Source organism: Sipha flava, unplaced genomic scaffold (genome assembly GCF_003268045.1).
Source record: "Sipha flava isolate LNK unplaced genomic scaffold, YSA_version1 32_pilon_pilon, whole genome shotgun sequence".
Lineage (NCBI taxonomy): Eukaryota > Metazoa > Arthropoda > Insecta > Hemiptera > Aphididae > Sipha > Sipha flava.
Window position 1 is genome coordinate 332,867 of NW_020273018.1, and position 22,912 is coordinate 355,778.

General features: G+C 25.5%; 1 protein-coding gene across 1 annotated transcript in view; it reads left to right on the plus strand.

Annotated features, from left to right (window-relative positions):
* Positions 1-19,758, plus strand: part of LOC112686948 — a gene marked incomplete at its 5' end in the record, with an annotated part of 190,534 nt that extends 170,776 nt beyond the window's left edge. The window contains 3 exons of the mRNA XM_025559448.1: positions 8,560-8,639; positions 15,120-15,318; positions 17,740-19,758. Of these exons, the coding sequence (XP_025415233.1) occupies positions 8,560-8,639; positions 15,120-15,318; positions 17,740-18,056 (596 nt within the window). The remainder of the gene's footprint in view (positions 1-8,559; positions 8,640-15,119; positions 15,319-17,739) is intronic.
* Positions 19,759-22,912: the final 3,154 nt, after the last annotated feature.

Genomic DNA, 22,912 nt, shown 5'->3' on the forward strand with positions numbered 1-22,912 from the left:
ACGTTCGTAAAAAGAAAAATCGCATAACATTTCGTGCTGTGGCTTATACATTGCATTCGAATAATTCGGAAATGTTCGAGAACCACTAACGTTGGATGAAACGGGTTTGCATTCAGACCTAAACGATAGAAGTATGGATTTTATGCATTGGCGTTTTCGCGAAACTGCGCCGAAACTCGTCAAAGATGAAGACGTGATGCACAAAAGTGTGACCCAGGTTTAACGCTTTATAAATCGACGTTGATAGGGGCTAGAGTACGGTGCACACATATGCGATCCAGTGACACTAGGTCATGTCCGCGCATATATGGATAAAATAATTATTTATCTACGATTTTTTCGGTAGAATAATCTTATTGTACGGGACAACATCACTCGTGATGTGAACACATACGTAAAGGCTCCTTTTTTCTGTTTTAAAGAACAGAACATTATCTATAATGTAGCGTTTTTTGATAATTATCTTTGATGATTTATATCAAAAAAATGTTTAGAACTGAACAAATAATTTTACAAATGTTTAACATATAATTAACATTGAATCAAAAATGAATAAAAAAGTTACGTTATAGACAATTTTTTTCTGATTGAAACGAAGAAAGTAGAGCCTCCACTACCTATAAACTTTTATTGAACGGTTCGTACAATATATTTTACCAATATTTTCAATCATAATGTAATTTCTCTATCCAGAGAAATTAGGTACTAATCATATATAAGCTTCACACATCTCTTATTCCAACACTTGATACTAAAATTACTCTTATACACGTGCGTCATACTACCGTACGAGTATGAATAATTATTCTGACCTTATATAACTATAGTTAATTATTTATTAACTGATCATCGGCGATTCTTTTTCGTGGATAAACAATGATATCGAAAAACGGCTTTAACAAATAATCGTGTCGACAATGGAGGTGCCGATTATTAACATTAAAAGATCTATGGACCGTTCGTCATCCACGGCGCTATCGCGAGTATGCACTGATACACAATTCACTGCAGTCTCAACCCAATAATAATCGTATCAATTTTAAATTAGAACAGTGTATCTTACGACTTACTGACTTAGTACGGTACAATAAGTAAGACAATATTTTATTCATTGGAGTCTCATAAACAGTTACATACATTAATGCAAATATCGTATCGTCCTTGCACTGTAATTAATAAATTCGAAATAATGTTTACGCTTTTAATAAATAGAAAAATATGAATATATTCTCGTTAAATATGTAAACATTTTTAATGCTATTGCATTCCAATAATAAATTTAAATCAAATTTAATTTCATGTTCAACCACAGGGTACATCGTAGACTGTAAACATATATGTGTATATGATTTAAATGCAATGTATAGTATACAAAAATTTGATTATTTTAAGAATGCGTGGAATCTGTTCAAAACCACCACCGCATGCACTTTTCGGCGACCACGCGTAGTAACGGAGCAATACTTACGATTCATAGAATTTGTTTTGATTATTTTGTTCATTTCCCATCGCTCTAAATACGCCAATACGCCATTAATGCAACGCAACCATCATTATGCACTTGATCTATAATAATGTCAACTGATTGATGATGACCAAACCAATATGATCAATACCATCAACGTCCATTGTCAGTTTCGGCCTACAGAATAACATTTTTCAAACAACAGCTTTCCGATAAAACTTTTTCAGCTGCAGTCGATTATATTACACGCTAACCGAATACAATTCACTCGTATAACGAATATATACGTAAACGAGTAACTTTGTTCCAAGTTCACTGGATTGCTTATTTTTTTCTTAACTATAACTTTTGAGTATTATACATGTACGTCTAGACGAATAAAAAATATGAAACAATCATCTTTTAAAACTGCATTGCTCAATATACAAGTAATGTTATTCTACTTTAACATTATATCATTATTATTCAAAAGTAAAACTTCAGCAGAAAGTGTGAAGTTGAAAAGTACAAATTTTAATCATGTTATGTCGTCTAACAAAAGTTGCTACTGACTATGGGATAGTAATTCAAGTAAAATCGCATAAAATAAGTACAATCTTGTAATAAAATAAAAATGTGTAGTTAATTTTTTTATCATGAAAAAGTGAGATTTTCCATCAAAATAAACTTTATTTAAACTATAAACTGTTGCAACAATTACATCACTCGATAATGATTATCATTTACTCCAGTTCTATATTAATGTTGATAAGATAAAATTTAAATAAATATTAAATTATGTTATGATAAGTTATATTTTTAAATTTCTATACAAAAAAATACATGAATGTAATGAATCATTAAAAATAAAACAAAATCAAAACCTTGAGTTATATTATTATTATATTTCCTAATAAACTTAATTAAAATCAATATATTTTAGTGCCGTTATAAAATACACAAATGTATGTTTATGTCATATTATTATTATTTTAATAACGTGCATTCAGTTAAACAAAAAAAAAATAATGTATGATATCAGTTATACAAAAACTTCTTTCCTATTTCAATATCGTGCAGTGAATTAATGTAATACTAATGTGTCAATATGGAGTTAAAATACACTCTCATGTTTTTTTTTTTATATTTTTTTTTAATAAAAGTATAAAATGCAGAGATCGTATTAACGAAAGATAATTCTTATTTTTCAATTATAACCATTTAGATTCATATAAATGCCTAAAAAATTGAAACAAATAAGATATTAAACAATTTTTATTAAGTGATTTAAATTATATTTCATTCGAAATTATCAAAAATAATCCAGGTTATCATCAAACATTTATGTAATATATGAGTTTGAATAATATTCATAATTATATGAAATAATTTCACTAACTAGTTAAACTTTCATAAATCCCTTTCATAAAACATTTATTTAAAAACTATATCACATTCCTTATTCACACTGTTACAAAATCTATCATTCATATTATAATTTATTCAGAAATAATAAAATCCTACTTAATATATTTATTAAAAGCATTATTCAGCTCACTCGAAATATGCTATATGTACTGACAAATATTTTATGAAGTATAACTGTAATAGTTAATAACTCCATAATAGGTTTTTATTCTTTAAAAAAGTGGTCTTCGATGGAATAATAAAACGCAATTGGCTTCGATTATTCTATAAAAAAAAAACCTGAAATACCTCAATGGTCGAAGATAGAAGATAGTTGTCTGTAGAATTAAAATAAGACTGAAATTGATGAATTCTAAATTAATTAAATTGTATCGAAAAACGTACAGGCAGGTCTATGAAAAGTAAGTTAACTACAAAAGGGTTATTTATAAACAACCATCTTATTTCAATTCAGGGAAACTCGTACACGTTATACGCGTAAATAAATCACAAACATCATCAGTTTAACTAATTTTCTATTGAGATAAGCTGGTGCGTTGTGTAATTAGTTTTCAACATTTTATTTATGTACATTATTAAATAGGAATGACAAATAATATGAGTTTCATATATACATCGATAAATAATTGGGATTTTTTTACATTGCCACGTAGGTTTAATTTATTTATTTTGTAGTGGACTGTCAGGGATATTGTTTATTTATTATAAATTAAATAATTTTGTTCTTAAAATAATTTGATTTTACTTATTTAATCATGAAAGTAGATAATTTTTATTGTTAAAATAAAAAAAAATTTATATAGCTGTAAGTTATTTGATGGAAAGATGAAGCAGTAAATTTAATAACAGAATATTTTATTTTATGAGATATCCTTTAAACAAAAAGCGCACGAATATAAAGATAAAAATAATAATCGATTAGTATTTATTACTACAGTAAAAAAAAGTTGTACACTTCTTTAGCACCAATAAGTAAGTTACTTCTGATCTAATTAAATTCAACTAAATATTATGCGTTTCCTTCACAACTCTCCAACTAAATCACTATTTTGGTTTAAAAAAAAAATCTTTTTTTTTATATATATATGTCGAATTCCAAATTTATATAATTGTAAGAAATCAAAAAAGGTCACAAAATTAGTTACTTGACCAGGAGTGGAACCTGGCTTGTGATATCCAGTCGATACTTTCTCTCTTTCATTCAATGGCGTTATCATTGTTACTATAAAATATTAAAATTTTTAATAAGTTCATTAATATTTTAATTTTAATTTCACTTTCAGTTTTTCATTGAACTATTTAAATTTTATTATTTAAAATATTTTTTTCAAATTTATATTTTATAAATATTAATTAATTTTTATTATTTTAAACAAAAATATGTTTATTAAAAATATAATTCAAGAATAAATTTAATATTTATTTATTAATTAATAAACTTTAAGAAGCAATAATTTTAATTCTCAACAAATATATTTCAATTTTCAATTATAATGTATGTTATATACTTTAACGTAATTTTTTCTTGGATTAAAACAAATTGATTATATTTCAAACAAAATTTGATAAACCATCAATATTTTGTCGCATGAAATTATCTTTCGAAATTTCTAAAATAATTAAATTTTTAAAATTGTTCTTTATTTATTAAAACCATAAATATTAAAAATCATATCCTTCAGTATTTTTAACCTTTTAACAACTAACCATAACACATCTAGGTATTAATATATAATACCATGCTATCAGATTGACATTGATTTTATTTATAAATATAAATTACCTAAGAGTGTTGTACTATAAAAATTAAAATAATAGTTGTTAAATGTGTTTATGGAACGGTCTTTTAAGTACTCAGCTCAATGTTAGTAGAACTTTGCTATGAATAATGCAAACATAAAATTAAAACATGTTGTCAAACATGATAAACTCATTTTAATTTCTATTTGGGTTTATCCACAGTTGAAATATTATAATATACTAATGAAATTATTTATTTAATTTTTCTTTGAATCATAAAAAGTTTCGGTCAAAGTAATTATAGCTCAACAATTATGAGCTGGTATAATAGTTGAACAAAAACATGAATATACATTAAACGAAATAAATTAACAAATACAAATAAATATAATTAAATCATAATGATTAGTAATGGAAGGTACAGTGAATTACAATAAATATATAATAATTGAGATTTTATTCGGTATATCATAATTATGTATATATTTAACTATTGAGTGGTAATTAAGAGGAATCAAACATTTTGTCTAACAGATGGTGATAAATTTAAAAGGGAAATTTTATTCTTAATTATCTTTATAGTTAATAATATTTATAATTCTTATTTTATTATTCTTTAATACTAAGAGAAAATTATGAGCAATTTTTAATTCGTTCGGATTGAAAACTGAAGATTTATAGGCAGTTGTAGGGAAGTAAACGGCAAAAATCGGGTACAGCTGGTTTTTTTTATTTTCCATCAAATTGGTAATACACTTTTACAACATCGACAGTAGGTAAAATATGATTTAATAGAGGTTATTTTTAGACAAAGTTTTAAATCAGATTTCTCAGATAAGATGTTACCAAATTTTCCTAATCTGTTCGATATTGATATAGCATTGATTAATTGGTTTTATCAAGAGGTTGACAAACTACAGTTAGCAAACAGGTGAGTGGTCTGAACACAGATCTAATAAGTTTTTAGTTTGTGCGTGAAGGCTATTTGGAATTTTGACAACAAAAATATCTAAAATATCAAGCATTTTATGACGATATGTGGGTCAGTAGGTGAAGTTAAGTAGAAAGAAAATTGAAATATTAGAGTGGGAGGCAGTTTAAAGGTGAGAGTCATCTCTAGGGTTAGATGCATGGTAGCTCCATTAAATATGCTTAGCATTAAGGTCGCCACCGACTATATAATTATTATGGATAGAAATTCAGTAAATTGATTCGGTGATATATTATGCTTAGGAGAGCAGAATTCCGCTGCATACATAACAGGTACATTGTTGGACAATAAGAAAACTGTATGAAATTGGATGTTATTGGTATGGAAGTTAGATAACGGTGTATATGCAAGTATGAGAAGCGGTTTGGAGAAATAAAAAATTTTCATTTCTTGATAGTGGCTGAGGTGAAAATGATAGTGGTGTTAGAGGGGAACGTTTGTGAGGAAGGTAGAGAATATTTGTTAGTTTTTAATTTTGACTGCGACTTTTTATCTATGTTAGAGAATACAGCTGTAGATCTGAGTTCAAAGGTCAACAACGTATGCGATGTTGTCTTGGTATTAGAACACGACAATGGATGATTTTTAAATAGTTAGTTAAGTAATGTAATATTATTTTAGTTAGTATTGTCTATACAGTTTATATTCACTTTTTTCGAATGACAGTGAAAATTGTGTGAAGGGAAAAGTAGAAGTCTTCTTTGGGTGTGATGTCGCTTCTATTGTTGCAGGTCTGAGATAATTATTTCGATAAATGGCAATAATCATATCGTTGCACGGATATAGCGAAAAAGCCACACTCGAAGGTAGTCCATACGAAACTGTGCTAACCATAAATATAACTTTTATTAATTAATTGAATATTCATTTTAACATTTTCTTGTTAATAATAATCACCAGTTGTTTTTTTTTTTTTTTTATGATATAATTCTTAATAATTCAACAAAAAATACATACAATCCTGTATACTCTTTATTCACATTGATCGATACTTAAAATTTTAAAACTTTACACCGAACAATTGAAAATGCTCTTTAAAAGGCAAACACCAAATTATGCATTGATATTAAATAAATATTCTAACAAAAACGATTTTTGCAAAATATCATAAAAAATATTTGAAGTGATCGGTTACAATGGTTATTCAATTTATTTAATTTTCAATATCTTAATAACTTAAATCTATTGTAATCCTATGACCAAAATTTAAAAGTAGATCTATTATTTTAAGCTAGTAATCTATGTAAATAAAAATACCAAGCTATAATTACTGAACTAAGTATATTTATTTTTAATTAGTTTAATTTAAATATTATTTACAAAAAAATTATATTCAAACATCTTTTCACTTCAAATTAAAATAAAAACCAAGTAATACAACGTTTACCTAAAATGTTACAACTGCTCGAAAAATGAAAATAATAAATAAATATAACTGTGACTAAACGCAATGGATCATGTTGTAATCTACATGGCACTTTATAAGGATATAAAAAAAGTAGGGTCACTAACCTTCTGGACGAGACCATAAGGTCGGACCACTATAGAATTTTTTAAAAATTACACCTTAATCAATGAAGTTGATGTGATATTTTTTGAAATAAATTAAATCGGAAATCATATGTAGATAAATTATTGAGTCGTTGTGTTGCTTCAATACCTCGGAACATTTGATCACATACCAATAGTATGATACCATGTGGGATGGTCTTTGAGGATACCGTTGCTCGTACTTTATAATACTAACGATTTTTTAAATGAAAATAGTTAAAATTTTATGAGTCCGTTGTAGGCGGAACACATAAGAAAAAGACAACTAGTTTTAGTTTAATTAAATAGTACTTTATTGAAAAAAAAAAAAAAACCCTCAATTTAAATATTCATAAACCGGTGATATGATGGGCGGTGCAATACGGCGTGCAAGTGATAGGAGTGGGAAGGGGTGAGTGAACACAAGAACGCCGTCCGTCGACCAAGTTCACGAAGTAACAACTGGTGATGGGAATAAAATCCAGATTCATCGAAAATCTGCCAAATCCGGATTTGGGTTTATTATTGCAAATTTCTGTATTCTAATCATATAACTTTCATTACACCACTTTTTAGTTGTTATTTTAATTCTCGGACAAGATGATGGTTGTCTTAATAAAATATCTTAATAATTGGTAAATATTTAAAATTTTACGTACCATTTTTTTTGGAGATACAACTAATAATAACTAAAATGTATTTTATGATATCCGACATATATTTAATATTACACAAATACTTGTATATGAGATTCTTAATTGCGTTAGGTCAAAATATCATTTAATTTTAAATATGTTTAATTATTTTGTATTTACTATAAATAGTTCTTGAAAGAATACTAATCAAATCAAATCCAAAATTCGAATTCCATGCAAAATCCGGATTATAGCATCCGAAATCCGGGTTTACAGTAAAATCTGGATTTCGGATTTCAAACTTCAGCAAATCCGGATTTTTCCCATCACTAGAAGACACAGATGAACTACTCGTACGCTCAACAGATAACCAGAAATATACATCGGTCCAATATGTCGTCAGCTCATTAAATAATTAAGACAACCCCGTAGTATGATATAATTAGAAATGCTATTAAATATCAAACAAAGGTATCCTTTTGTCACATTACTTGTTTATCTTTCATTTTTGAAAAGTAAAATTATTTTTTTATAATAGTATAAAATATTTTTAGTAAGAGTGTAACAATCATATACTAAGTATAAATAGTATCATTTAGTATGATGATAGGCAAAAGTTCAGGTTATAATAATGATGACTTCAATAAAATAGTACAACATAAAAAGTATAGATTCTAAAATGCTATTTTTGGCGAATTATTTTAAAGCCGATTATAATATTGTGAAAAATCCTTGGTGTATACGTTCAATAATTTATAAACATATTTCTTTTTTTTTTTTATTTATTTCAGACGAAGATGGAGAAAAGTCAGTCTCTGTATTATTGGATGCAGAAGAATCGGAGTTGATATTTTTAGACAAATCAAGTGCGGTAAGTTGTACATAACTTATACTAATTTATACATATTTTTTGTTATTACGAATGAAAATTATTACTCAGATGATGAACTGAACTGTTTTAAATTTGATTATCATTACGTTAAAACCAAAATAAATCTTAATAAAACGTAAATTTCAAACCCTATTTAAATCTGGAACAATACAAATAAAATGCCAAAACATGATCGCACTTCTAAAATTATAATTTTGATTACTATCGATGCATATTCTATAATTATAAATTTCATATTAATTTACTCCTTATATCTATCTAATAATTTTACCTATATATTTACCTCACGGGTTATAAATAAAACAGTTTTTCAAATTCAAAAACTTTATAATTGGAGAGTAAAATATTTTAATGATTCATTAACTGCTTGGCTCAATAAAAATGAAAGCTCCATTGTTTGTACTAAAAGTTGTATACACGCGCATTTTACAGAGCACAGTAAAATCAGTTCAATTATTTAATGCAATTAATCAAAATACGTATATTCGATAACCATTAATAATTTCACGGTAATTTGGATATTTAATAAATTGAGTATGAACATTATTCAAAATATAAAGAATTACACAGTTAGATAAATGTAATATGCAATATTATATATTTCAGTATATATTTTAAACTCGACTCTAACTCAATACAAATCATAGGCGCAACTAGAGTTCAACTTCTGGGTGGGCTAAATTTTAATGATACCAGCGACCCGTGGGGGGCTTCGTCCCCACACCACCAATATTGATTGTCAACACTAACATTTGTATTTATATTAATTAGAAGTCCTTACGACCTTACATATAATCATTAATAGTTTATTTCAAAGTTAATAGATAAATTTGTAAATCGATCTTGGGCCATGGAAGATCTAAGCCAATATTATATTCGTCTCATTAAAGAGAATGACCTTTCACGGGTAGCTGAACTTATAGGAATATATAAAGCCAATTGTAAAAGTTTAGAAATGTATGAAAATATTTGTTTTTCGACTTCTTTGACATCATTTATTTTGAAATCTTTTTTTTTTACTATTTAAAGATTAAATGCCACTCTAATTTCTGCTTCTAAGCTACACTTTCAAATATATAGTAATTCCTATAATTATAATTATTATAATTAATTAATTAGTTATCATTAAACTCTTATACAATTAAAATGTATTTATGTACATATTACCAAATTACCTTATAATGATCAATGAACTTCATTGAATTGGTTGTATCTAATTTACAAAATTAACTACAACCGAACTGTCCATAGCCAAGCTTTCATCAGAAAACCTATATTTAAGATTGGAAATAACACTGTCCATAATAACAAATTATGTAGAAGTTTTCCAATAATTTTCTACATAATTTGCTAATGACTAATATGAATCATTTTCTGCTGCCATGGTAGCTGTATATACATAGTCATGAAGATTAGTTGACTCTCTTCTGCAATGCTTTGATTCTATATTTTTAATATATTATTTCGGTTAAAAACATAAAACAAATTATCAAAATCACAAAATATATACACGAGTTAATAGAGTTTGTAACCATATGTCATTTTCTTCAGCAAATATTTTTATTTGTTCCCATATTTTCTTAAATTTATTTTCAGATCTTAAAGTTTCAAATCTTTTAATCACACCAAAAATTATATTTTTAGAAAAACCAAGAGTTGATGTTTTATTCTGTAGTGAAACTGAATGGACTACGGATAAAACTGGGTGGGCTAAGCTCACGCAAGCCTCCTCTAGTTGCGCCTATGCTTCAAATTACAATCATTTATTTTCGAATACTATGTATTTACCAGTTTACTTAGTTCTCAACACACTTACATTTTTATGGTAAAACAAATTCACTCAAACCAGACATAATACATACAGCGTTTGATAAAATAAATCATATCAAATTATAACCCGTAAATTAAGAATATCTAATATCTGTAATCTAATTCTTTCTTTATTTACTTTTCATTACATACCGTTCACAGATTATAAATAATATTGATCTGTTAATATTTGTCCAACCCAGTATGCCACAAGTTCATTCATTACTACTAATTGTATTTATTATATATAGTACTCACTTCTCAATTTCAATTTCAAATGTTATTGATAAAATTAAACTAATATAATTATTCTAGTAGCCAATCAGACATGCATTTGTTAATATTTGTTTGAAATCGATACGATGCTTTGTAACCCATTGCAATCATTTTAATTTCAATAAATCGTATTTGATCATGATGTCTAAAATTTGCATAGAAAATCTAATCCAACCGGTATTCATCTTTTACATGTTTTGCATTAAAATCGGACAATCAGAAATATATATTACGTTTTACTAATCAAAAATCACATGCTCTTTCTATCAAAAGTAGCTAATATATGTATTTATTATTCCTCAGTTCACGCTTGGAATATGGGTCAATTATAATCTGGTCTGTATAACAACATTTAAAATCTATTATGAATAAACATTTAACAAGAATTCTTACCTTTCTTATCTTTTAAATGTATTATTCATAGAAATATTAACTCACCTTACATAAGACCACCGATTTCCCTTAATCTCGAAATACTAAAATAACAAAGGTTACGACTCGATTTATACTTTTTGCATAAACTTTCAGCTACCCAGGTTTTTTAAGTCAATATTTCATCAACAGTTCTGTACACCGAACAAAATCAAAAAATAATTTCATCCTCGTGATCAAATAACTATTATTATTCCTGTATTATTTATGTTGGACGCAATTGATTTAATGATCTCGAAATCGACCCATTTACGTCAACAAACTTTGAATTAATATCTAATTATTTAATCGAAAGAGGACATTATCCATTTAAATTAAAATCAAATCAAATAGGTTAGTTACTATGAAAATTATTATTTAATTGTAATAATTTTTGCCGTCTTTTAAAATCTTATTGATCAAAATATGTTAATGTAATTAAATGAGAATGTATAATACAACAACCAAAATATTATTACTTTTAACTATATATATATATATATATATATATTTAACAAAATATGAATAGATATATGATTGAATTAATAAAAGCAATACGATAAATAACAATATAATAAAGTTGAAAAAATATATAAAATTACATAAAGTTATTGTGAAATATTACTTGGTTATTTTTATACGACAAATATCAGAAGGCCTTAATGAATCCGCTTTTACCATAATTGAAGAACCTACACGACAATACTTGTATACTCTAAATATATTTTATGTCATTCAGTTTTAAAATAATATATAGATTATTATAGAAAATAAATATACACGCATATACTTGTACATAATATGCCACCTTACATACTTAACAATAATAAAGCTAACTAACTAGTGATTTAAATAGGATTAACATTTATGCTACCAATTATTTTAAGGGTATGTTAAATGAACTATTTTTAATTAACTTAAATGTTTATGCATAAAGTATTCTTTATAAATATAATATAAAAGCTTCAAAAACTACTTTAGTAGAAAGGTTGCTACAATTTCGAAAATCAATAACACCAGGGGTACCCTCGTATTTCAATAAAAATGTGTGGTAACGTCAAAGGCAGTCACATCGCGTGATTGATATCACGGATAATGCAGTTTACACAAAAGCCCTTGTTACCTCAGAAGGGAATAAAATTATAACACTAGAATTATTTCAATAAAATCTATAGCTTATCAATTAATGATGCCTAACATCAAATCGCAATAGTAAACTGTATTTTATCCTACCCGGATAAATTTGGATACATGTTTTGAATAATACAAGTACATTATAAACTCCATTCATAAAAATACACATAGTTTTAAACAAAATTGATTCAAGAAATTATAATTTTAAATACCTAAGTACAATTTTCACATTTTTTATTTATATATTTCGTTTTAAATTACAATTTAGTTAAATGAATAGTAATAAAGATTTTATAATAAGTTTACAATCCTCTTAACTTATGATTATAGTTTCAACTAAAAATTAAAAGGAAATACAGCTTATTAAAGAATCAAAATATCCCCATGGTATAAATTATAGTCACCCATTTGCAATGCCAAATTACTTTAAAAATAAATCGGAAAAAAAAAGTGTTTCAATTTTTTAAAGAGCTAAAATGTATTCCTTCGTAAGTTTTGAAAAATTAAAAAAAAAAAGTCAATGATCAATTTAAAAATAAATATAATGTATTTGTACATAAAAATTATAATATTGTCTACCTATCTTATTTGGGTATAACTTAGTCTGACAACAATACAAGGAATTTGTGCACAAAAATGTATAAATATTTTTACAACTCAGCATAAAACAAATAAAATTGTAAAGCAAAATCATATCACTTTCATCCTGATAAATAATAGTATAATAATTATATGTATGGCACTTCTTAAATTATGCGTATGCTACACTAAAATAATATATGAGTAAACCAAAACAGCTATAACTGTACAATTAATGCTCAAAACTAATTTAATTTCACTTTCTTTGCACAACAATAATAAATAGCTCCAACTCTTTCCAATGCAACTCAGATTTTTTTTTATTTGATTTATCTAATACTTCCTTTATTTTTATATCCCAAATTAATAGAAACTCAACTTTTAATTCAATTTTACTAGCTTAGCCACCAAAATGGCGACTGAAATATAATTACTTGGAAGTTTTAAAGTCGGTGTTCTTCATTTTGAATAATAAAGGGAATTCATAACAAGAAATAATTTATGGATGTTTTTCAACTATCAGTTATATTAACTTAGCATCCAAATTCAATACTATACGAATATATAATAAATTAAAATTGTAATTTTATTAAGTTAAACTTGAAGAACTATACAAATCATCAAAAATATTTATTTATTTCGTGCATATAAATGATAATTTATATCAATAATAAAGTAATAATTATAATAATAATATTATTATAATGGTCAATGGGTAAGAATGTATAGTAAATCAAATTTTTCTTATTCAATTCACAATTTTTTTTATAAATATAAATGAATGAATACATTTATTTTTTGCAGAAGCGAACATTACAAATATGTAATATTATAATTGTAGATATTATCATTTTTCAACGAACATTCTTATAACATATTTGTTTAATCTATTTATCATAATTTTGCTTCATATTCATTAATATAACATTATAAATTAAAACACTCATTTTAATAATGCAGTAAAAAATAAAAACAATTTTATTTGATTATGAAAAGTACATACATTGTTTAAAAATAATATCATAGAATCTTTTATCACAAACTAAATTATTAAAATACAATAATATTTATAATAATGTTAATCCAAAAAAAAGTTGAAATAAAAAATAACTACTTATATTTTTTAAGAAAAAATCTAAAATAATCCTGTTGTTTTAAATGTAGGTACGTATCCTTTTAGTACAGTATGAAATAGTCAATTCAAATTTTAGATTTTTCTTTTAATAAAAGGAAAATTTGTGAATTTTATAATATTAAATTTATGACATAATGCATAGTTAAAATTTTTATTTGCTTGCAATAAAATATTGAGTGCTCGTTTAGTATCGTAATAAATATTTTTGAAGTATAAAAGAGACATCGACGAATACTTTGGCAAGTTAAAAATAAAAATAACATTTAATAAGTGATATTTGTAGCGCCATCTATTTACTTAAATAAATTATTTACTTTGGGAGGGTATTTTTATGCTTGGCTTCAAAATAATTCGTAACATAATTAATATAACTGCACTCTTTATTTATATTTATGTTATCGAGTTACAATATTTATAAAATCACAGTTTTTTAAAGATTATAAATTTATAAATTGATAAATTCCTACGCAAAAATCTATTTTTAGATGACAGTGAATTCCCTATAGTAATCAAATAAATTTATATTTTTAAATCATACGATCTGAAATTAATTAAGTATTATTAAAAAGAGAATCCAAAAATTATAATTTAGCAATAAAAACTGTTAATTGTTTCAAATAAAAATTATTAAATTAAAAAAATCTTATGAATTAAATGTAGTTTATTAATTAATAAAAAATTTAATTAATTTTTGCCACCAAACAATATTTTATTTAATACTAATTAAAATCTTGTAATTATTCATCATCATTATTTTATTTTATTTTATTATTTATTCTATTCAATCAATCTTTTACAGCAAAATTAGTTCTGAAATAATATTCTATAAGGGAATCAAAAATATTCCATATTTCAATTGAAAAATTGTTTTTTGTTTTATAATAAACTTAATTATTTAATTTACATCAGTGATTAATCTAATATGTAAATTTTTAGCTTCAAATAAATGCAACTAACCCATTTAATTTCTTCAAAATAAATATTTAAATACGTTTTTCTTAACAAAATGTACAAAAATATTGTAAAAATTTTCAAATTATTTTTATTATATGTATAAAAAATTATATAAAATACTATTAAATCATAATTTACTGAACGTGATAATATTATTGTAGCCAGCCGATTGTAACGACGTATTTGAAGAGTCTCCGCACGCATATTGTATTATCTACTCAAGAAATGATTGGGACAGCTTCAAACAAGCAGAAGAATGGTTGCAGGCCCTTTGGAAAGCTGACGTAGTCAGAAATAAAGCTGTAATATTGGTCGGTAACAAAAACGATATTGTAAGACCTAATATCGTACCTTCAGGAGGTAAAGTACAAATTTACCAAAAATGTTATATTAGTTGTTGATCCATCTATTATGAACATAAACTTAAATAAACATTTAATATAATGTTATACATTTTAATATTAAGAAAAATTGTATACATATATAATAAATATTATATTATAATAATCGTATTATATTTAATTTTAAAATTGTAATTTATGATTCTCATTTATAAATATTTTTTTGCTATAATTCTAAGCATTTCAAGAAGAAAAAATGTTCATAAGACATTGACAACCGTTAAACCCAGGAGCGTAATTACGGGGGGGATATGGGGGGTAGATCCCCCCCATGAGCTGTATTTATACAGTCAACTCGCGGTATAAGTTCGATATAACGAAAACCTCGATATAACGAATAAAACTGTCAGACCCTTGAATATCTCGTGATATAACGAAAAATTAAATATATTTTGGTCCCCTCGATATAACGAAGATTTTTTGGTCAAAGTTCACACAATGTAACGAATTTTTACAATTTTGGAGAATGATACACCACGTCTTACAAGTTTGTTTCGGCTATTATTATGTGATAAGATGTTCATGTATCGTTTATATGATACACGTCTGTTAAATGTAAATTGAATTAAATATAAACATAATATTTGTTGTTATTGACAAAGATTTGGCTACCTGTGGAGTTCTCAATAATGATGAGATTTTGAATAAAACTGGTGACGAAGAGCCCCCGTAAGCTCGAATGTAGCAAAATTAGGTCGCCGCGCCGTCTTAAATTGTTTACAAAGACATGATATTGACGACAGTGTATTTTGTAATATTCTAAATTTGAAAAACACCATTAATCGTATAAGCACAAATAGATACACACACACAAAAAAAAACTGATTTTTTAAAAAAAAAAAAAAGAAGTATGTATGTAATAAACAAAAATGTATGAATGTATCTTATAAAATATTTAATAATAATCTAATATTATATGTCGGTATGTTATTATAAAAATTTAATAAAATCTAAATTTTCTTTTAAATATCGTTTAAACAAATTTTGTTGATTTATGCTTTTGATATAATGAATTTCGATATAACGTACTTTTTGCTCGGTCCCTTGAAATTCGTTATATCGCAAGTTGACTGTATATTGTCTTAAACCTACAAATAGCTCAAATATAAACTTATAAATGATTACGAAACTAAAAAAAAAAAAAACCCGGTTGTAAATATTTATCCGTAAATGTCTATGTTTTCTTTATTACATCAAATTGTCAAAATGTTCTTTTAACCAACATTGAAAATAGTAATGAGGATTCTAAGGTTAAAATTTTAAAAAGATTGTGGGCTACACGATGGGTGCATTATTATGATACGATAACAGATTTCATTAAACTATTTGCATTCGTAGTTGAATCATAGGTACAGAAAATATTCCTAATTGGAATGATTCCACTGCAACGTAAGCTAATATACTATTAAAAACTATTGATTCAGAATTTATTGTATCTTTACAAGTTATACAAGTAAATAGTAATTAATAAATATAATTAATTTTATTTTATAATAAAATATTTTTCCAATTGGTTTTTTCTTTTGGATTACCATTGTGTAAGTTGCTACAAAAAGAAAAAATGATTTAAGAGAAGCAGTAAGCATTGTTGAAGATATTATATTTTTATACTTATTTATTTTATTTATTTAGTTTTTTTTTTTTTAATATTTTTTTATTAAAAAATATCAGACTAAATTGTTATACTGAATTTCACAAGCATTGCCCCCACAAGTTTGCCATACAAATTTATTTTGATCCCCCCCCCCCCCCATGAAACATTCTCAATTACGCCACTGGTTAAACCTGTTTACTTGTTGTAGTTATCCTTCATAAATTGTTTATATTTTTATATACTTATATTAGATTTGTATTTTAAACTGTAAATTTTCAATTTGTTTATCAAAGTTATGATTCTATTTTAAATATATAAAATATTAAAATACGTTTAATTAATAATACACTTTATTTTAATTATTTGGAGTGGTGGATAAATATTATTGTTTATGGTAGAAATCATGCATTTTAGAACATATTCAAATTTTATATTTGTTAAAAATTGAACATGTTAGTTTCAGTTACATAAATAATTACGTAAATTAGTTTTATTCAATTCTTAACAGTAAGACATTAAAACAAAAAATGATTTTGCCCGCATAAATACCAAGTCCCAATGATATTCACTATAATTGTATTATTTCATATTGTTATTCGATTAGGAGGCATAAAATCATGCTAAATCATTAATACATCTAAATTTACATATAAATACATTAGTTTTATTTGTCCTTAACCAACTATTCAAAAATTTTGAGCTTATGGTTTGTTTTTTTATATAATTAAAAAAAAAAATCGTTATATCCCGTTTACTAATTTATTACATTTTTTGGTCGTTTTTCAGTTGGTAAACAAATGGCCACACGGTACGACTGTAAATTCATCGAAACGTCAGTAATCATCAACTACAACGTAGATGAATTACTCGTAGGCATATTGACGCAGATCCGATTGAAGTTAGATCAACCACCGGAACATGGTGTATCCAGGTCCTCATCGATGCGCAAACGCTCCAAGTCACCTTTAGCGAACTGCGGTCCCACATTCAAAAAATACCGAGGATCCCGAACGTCAACCAGCCTCCGGGTGAAGGGATTGTTGAGCAAAGTGTGGGCCAGAGACTCCAAGTCAAAGTCATGTGAAAACCTACATGTACTATAAAAAAACGAATACGGAGAAGAAAATAGTTATTTTGTATTGTTTACATTTGTACTTTTTGTATTCTGTTTCAAAAAACTCGTTAAAAATATTTCCTTTCGCAACCCCGGCGGGACACTTGGTTACCCTTTCTGTACACAATCTTCCTGCAATGTGTCATTTACCTTTTTTAGGATTTTTTTTTTTTTTCGTGACATATACTTTCATTATAATACCGCCGTTGGTCGAAAAACAAAAATAAATCCCTACTCACACAATTTCTAGTTCTGGATTAAAGTTCATATGTACGTTTAATCAAAAAATACGATATTTAAAAGCTGCTCATGAAGTTTATGCTATTTATTATTAATCGGATATTTTCCAGATACTAAAAATAATCAACTACACAAAAGTAAACTTAAAACTAATTTATTTATACAGTAGTCACTAATGTATAAAATTAACTCACAAGAACGATGGTAACGTACTTATGTGTAAATATAATAGTAGTTAGATGAGTATTTTTGAGAATTTTTGTCCTCAATTTGTCATTTTATAGGCAATTTAGTTTTGAGGAAAAAAATTCTAAAGATCATTTTGATTGTAATTTGTTGCTAATTAATTAAATATATAATATATATATATTAGTGGGATTAGGTTTAAGTCTTAAAATAACATAAATCTAAGTGCAACTACTACTACGTTGACTGACTGAAGACCATTTATCATATTACGGTACTTTTTCGGCACTCGGGTAGTAGTTTTCTTAGATATTAATTAAATAATATTATCATCTAATTTTAAATGGGTTTTGAATTATAATTTAATTTTTAAACGTTACGCGTTTTTTTAGTTTGTTGTTTTTTCAGTCATTATTGTCACGATAATGATGATGGTTTTAAGGGACCATTACTGTCATTATTATTGCAATCGCGTTCGAAAACATTTTCATTTTATATTTTATAAAATGTTGTTAGAACACGTATGTTGTATTGCCAGCAGAATCGGGGACCACGTAATATTTTTAGACAGTAGTGTTATGCAAATAAACGTTTCATTACGTGTGTAAGTTAATTTGCAAATTAAGGTAGTCCTTTGTATTTGTAATATATTTCTGTTTGTTCGTTTTCAAACGTACTAACAATTTTGTACGAGTTTTTACGTTCGCTTGAGTACGCTTATGCCCTCCTGGATGTCTTTCTTTTTTTTTTTTGTCTTATATATAATCCTTAGCCATAATAACACGCTATGGAGGCCAGTATAAGCTCAAGCTTAACAAAAATAACATTTAAAGTCTCATAAAAACTATGAAATGTCTTGGAGTATTATTCACAGCTATTAAGTCTATATTTTAAGTAAAAATAGATATTATATTTGGTCTTGAAATATTGTTTTTTCTTTCCCTTATACTTGATTACATTCATTTTTTTAAAACCGTTCAAGCAATTTTAACAACATTTTTTATGTATGGACAATTATTTAGACTATACGTGCTTGTATAAGTTCTGTAAAAATATTACACGTTGTATCAATAAAAAATACAATTAGTTTATTTCGTGGGTAATTAAATAATGCTAACATAAAATTGAATTTGATTTTAAGCCTATCAATACAAAATAAATATATGTTCAAACCAAAAATATATGACTAACCTACTTACATAATACATATAATATTTATTAAAAACATTTTTAACTATAAACAGTATTTTAAGACCTACATTTCCTAGGAAAAAATAAAACCGAAACAGTTTAACATAAAACACATTTAATATTCATTAATAAAATAATAAAATAAAAATTAGAAATTAATAATTGATTGATACACGTTAAATTAATATATAAATAAATAAAAGCTTAACGTGAAGTATTATAAAATGTTTGAAATATGACTGGTTTCGAATAAAAAATTCATCAAGTATAATTTAATACAAATAAATACAAAATTAATCAATTTGCGACTGAATAGTATAAGAATTATATATAACAAAATATGATAATATATATTATAAAATAGGAGTTGCGATTTTATTTTTTCATATTCAGTTGCAATTTTAATAAATTTGTATTTATCTACATGATGATGAAATTTTAATACGAAACCGGTCGTACTTTACAAATATAATAATACTCCAGAATAAGCTTTTATTTATTTATATATTAGTATACAGTATGATCACTTATAAATACGAATATGCTTTTATCTTCGTAGATATAACTAAAAAGTACTATTAAAATATCTGAACCTTACCACAAATACTTGAGCAAATGTTTTTTAATCTTTGATGTAATTCTTTGACTCGTTCTCACAAACACTACGAACTAAACACCTACATAAAAAATACATAGTGTAACGTTATATAATCGAAATATGATTGTATTATATCTACGCTATGAAATATTGTATTTTTTACCTACATTATATTTTAAGGATACACAGTCTTTATTCATAAATATGTTTAACTATTCGTTTAAGCCAGGTCTCAGCACGGTTCAAATCATACTGAGCCCAGGTTTAAATGTGTCTACGAATAAGACTTTTAGTTTATCTGTGTACGTATTACTCGTTAATATGCGTAGGGATTACATATTAAAAGGTGCATTTCTGTTTTGTTCCTTTAATATTTATAGATTAAGGTATAAATATATCAAATATTTTATGATATATTAAATATTGGTAAAAGCTTAATCCACTGGATTTCTTCTAAAAACCGTATATTTTTTTTTCTTATGCATATAAATAAATTCTCACAAATTTTGTATAATGTATTCGTATATTTATTATGTTTTATTTTTTATGTTTTATGTTCGCGCGTGCGTTATCGCGCAAGTATGTGTGTGTGTGTGTGTGTGTGTGTGTGTGTGTGTGTATGTATGTATGTATGTATGTAAATGTATGTTTGTACGTGTGATCCTTAATCTTCCACACCGACTCTTCTGTAATTGTTTTCAACCATATCATTATGCTATATTATAATACTCACATATCCAAACGTTGTGTCCGCCATATTTTGTATTCATATTATTTAAAAAATTGTATTCACAACCTTCAGCCACCAGATACACACAATTAGATCTTAAGCTATTTGACGATCTATCGGTTTGTTACTGTTTTGTTGATTTAGTGATTTTTATATTGATGAACATGACATGGTCGTTCATACAGTTCGGAGTATCGGGTATCAAGTAGATTTAGATGCAAATAAATTGCAATTAGCTTATATATTTTTTCCTTGTATATTAATTACAATAAATTTAATAATAGTTTATGATAATTATATCAATAATAATCACATTTTGTTTAAATATTATTATAATTAGAATTATTATTAATAATAATATTAAGTTGTTCATCGATCGATGTTGTAAAAAAAAAAAAACTGATTGTACGTAGATTATTATCAAATTTTGACTATTCAAATTTTGAATAAGGGTGATAAAATATTTTTTCCATAAATTGTACGAAATTATTTAGAAAAATAGTTAGTACACGTCATTAAAAAAGTTTCATAGCTTATTGTTACTATGGTTGTATTAAGAAAGTAAATTTTACATTTTTTTCGCAAATTTTACGTGTAATAAAATTTAAACAATTATACTTGTGTATTAGATTAGCATTAATTTTAAAACTTGAAAATTAACTATCATTTGAATAAGTCACAGGTCAGAAGCAATTTACCCATTGAAAGTGAGTTTATTTTTTATATAAAATTATATTTCATTTAGAAGTATCAACCTTAAAATTTTATTGAAAATTGAATTGAAAAAATATTTCTTTTAATAATTTTAATAGTTTCAGATTATAGGAAAGTATGTATTCTAGAATAATAGCTATTTTAAATCATATGGTTTAAATAAATATTACATATCTTACTGGTAGAATATTAAAAAAAGAAAAAAATGTGAGTCCGTCGTAAATTTCAACTTCTAAAATGCATTCTGCATTATTTATATAAATATAGTATACGGCAATTAATGACGAATGCTTCAAAATATTAATTAAGATGTGACTACGTTTTATGATTTTAATTGGATGATATAATTATATTGACATATAATGCATACACGTTCGCACAATAATCATATTTTGATATTGCTTCTGACTTCCCATTATTTGAAATAAGATTTGTTTATAAAATTATAATAAATAAATAATAAGTTGTATTATTATATTAGAAAACAAAAATAATATATACATGATCAATTAAGTTTCAAAGTGTTTTGATTATAATTTTCCAATTGTATTATACAAAATTGGTAAAATATTTTATTACACTAAGATGACTAACAGTTTTGTAATTTCTATTTAATAATTATTTATAATAAAGTATTCAGATGATTTTACTCTGTTACTTCGTATTTTTTTTTCTCATTGATACTTACGTATATTATATTCATACGAACACTATGTTATACTTGTACCTACTGTTCAATAGTATAAGTATCCAATCCTTTCATTTCCTTAGCATACAAAAGAAAAATAATCACTAGTTGTACGAAATAATTCTAGTCCAGCCAACATCAAAACACTGTCAATCCAAACAATTTTTAAAAAAATACTTACACCCTGATTCTTAATATCCACCAAGTAAATACATCAAGAGCCGCACAAAGCTATAAATCATGTAAAACCATTCCGTTCGATATTTTCAATTATTGTGGACATACTTGATATTTTTGCATCAGCTAACTCATGAAAACTATTATTACTATACTAAACTTATTGTATTATAACCTTTACTTCATAAAATATGGACTACTAAACCTTGTTCACAAAATACTATAATCATAAAGTGGAGATGAAATAATCATCCAACAATACGTTTACTACCCCACGCTTGAAAGAAAACACCAACTCATCCTCAAAAATTCAAAAATTAA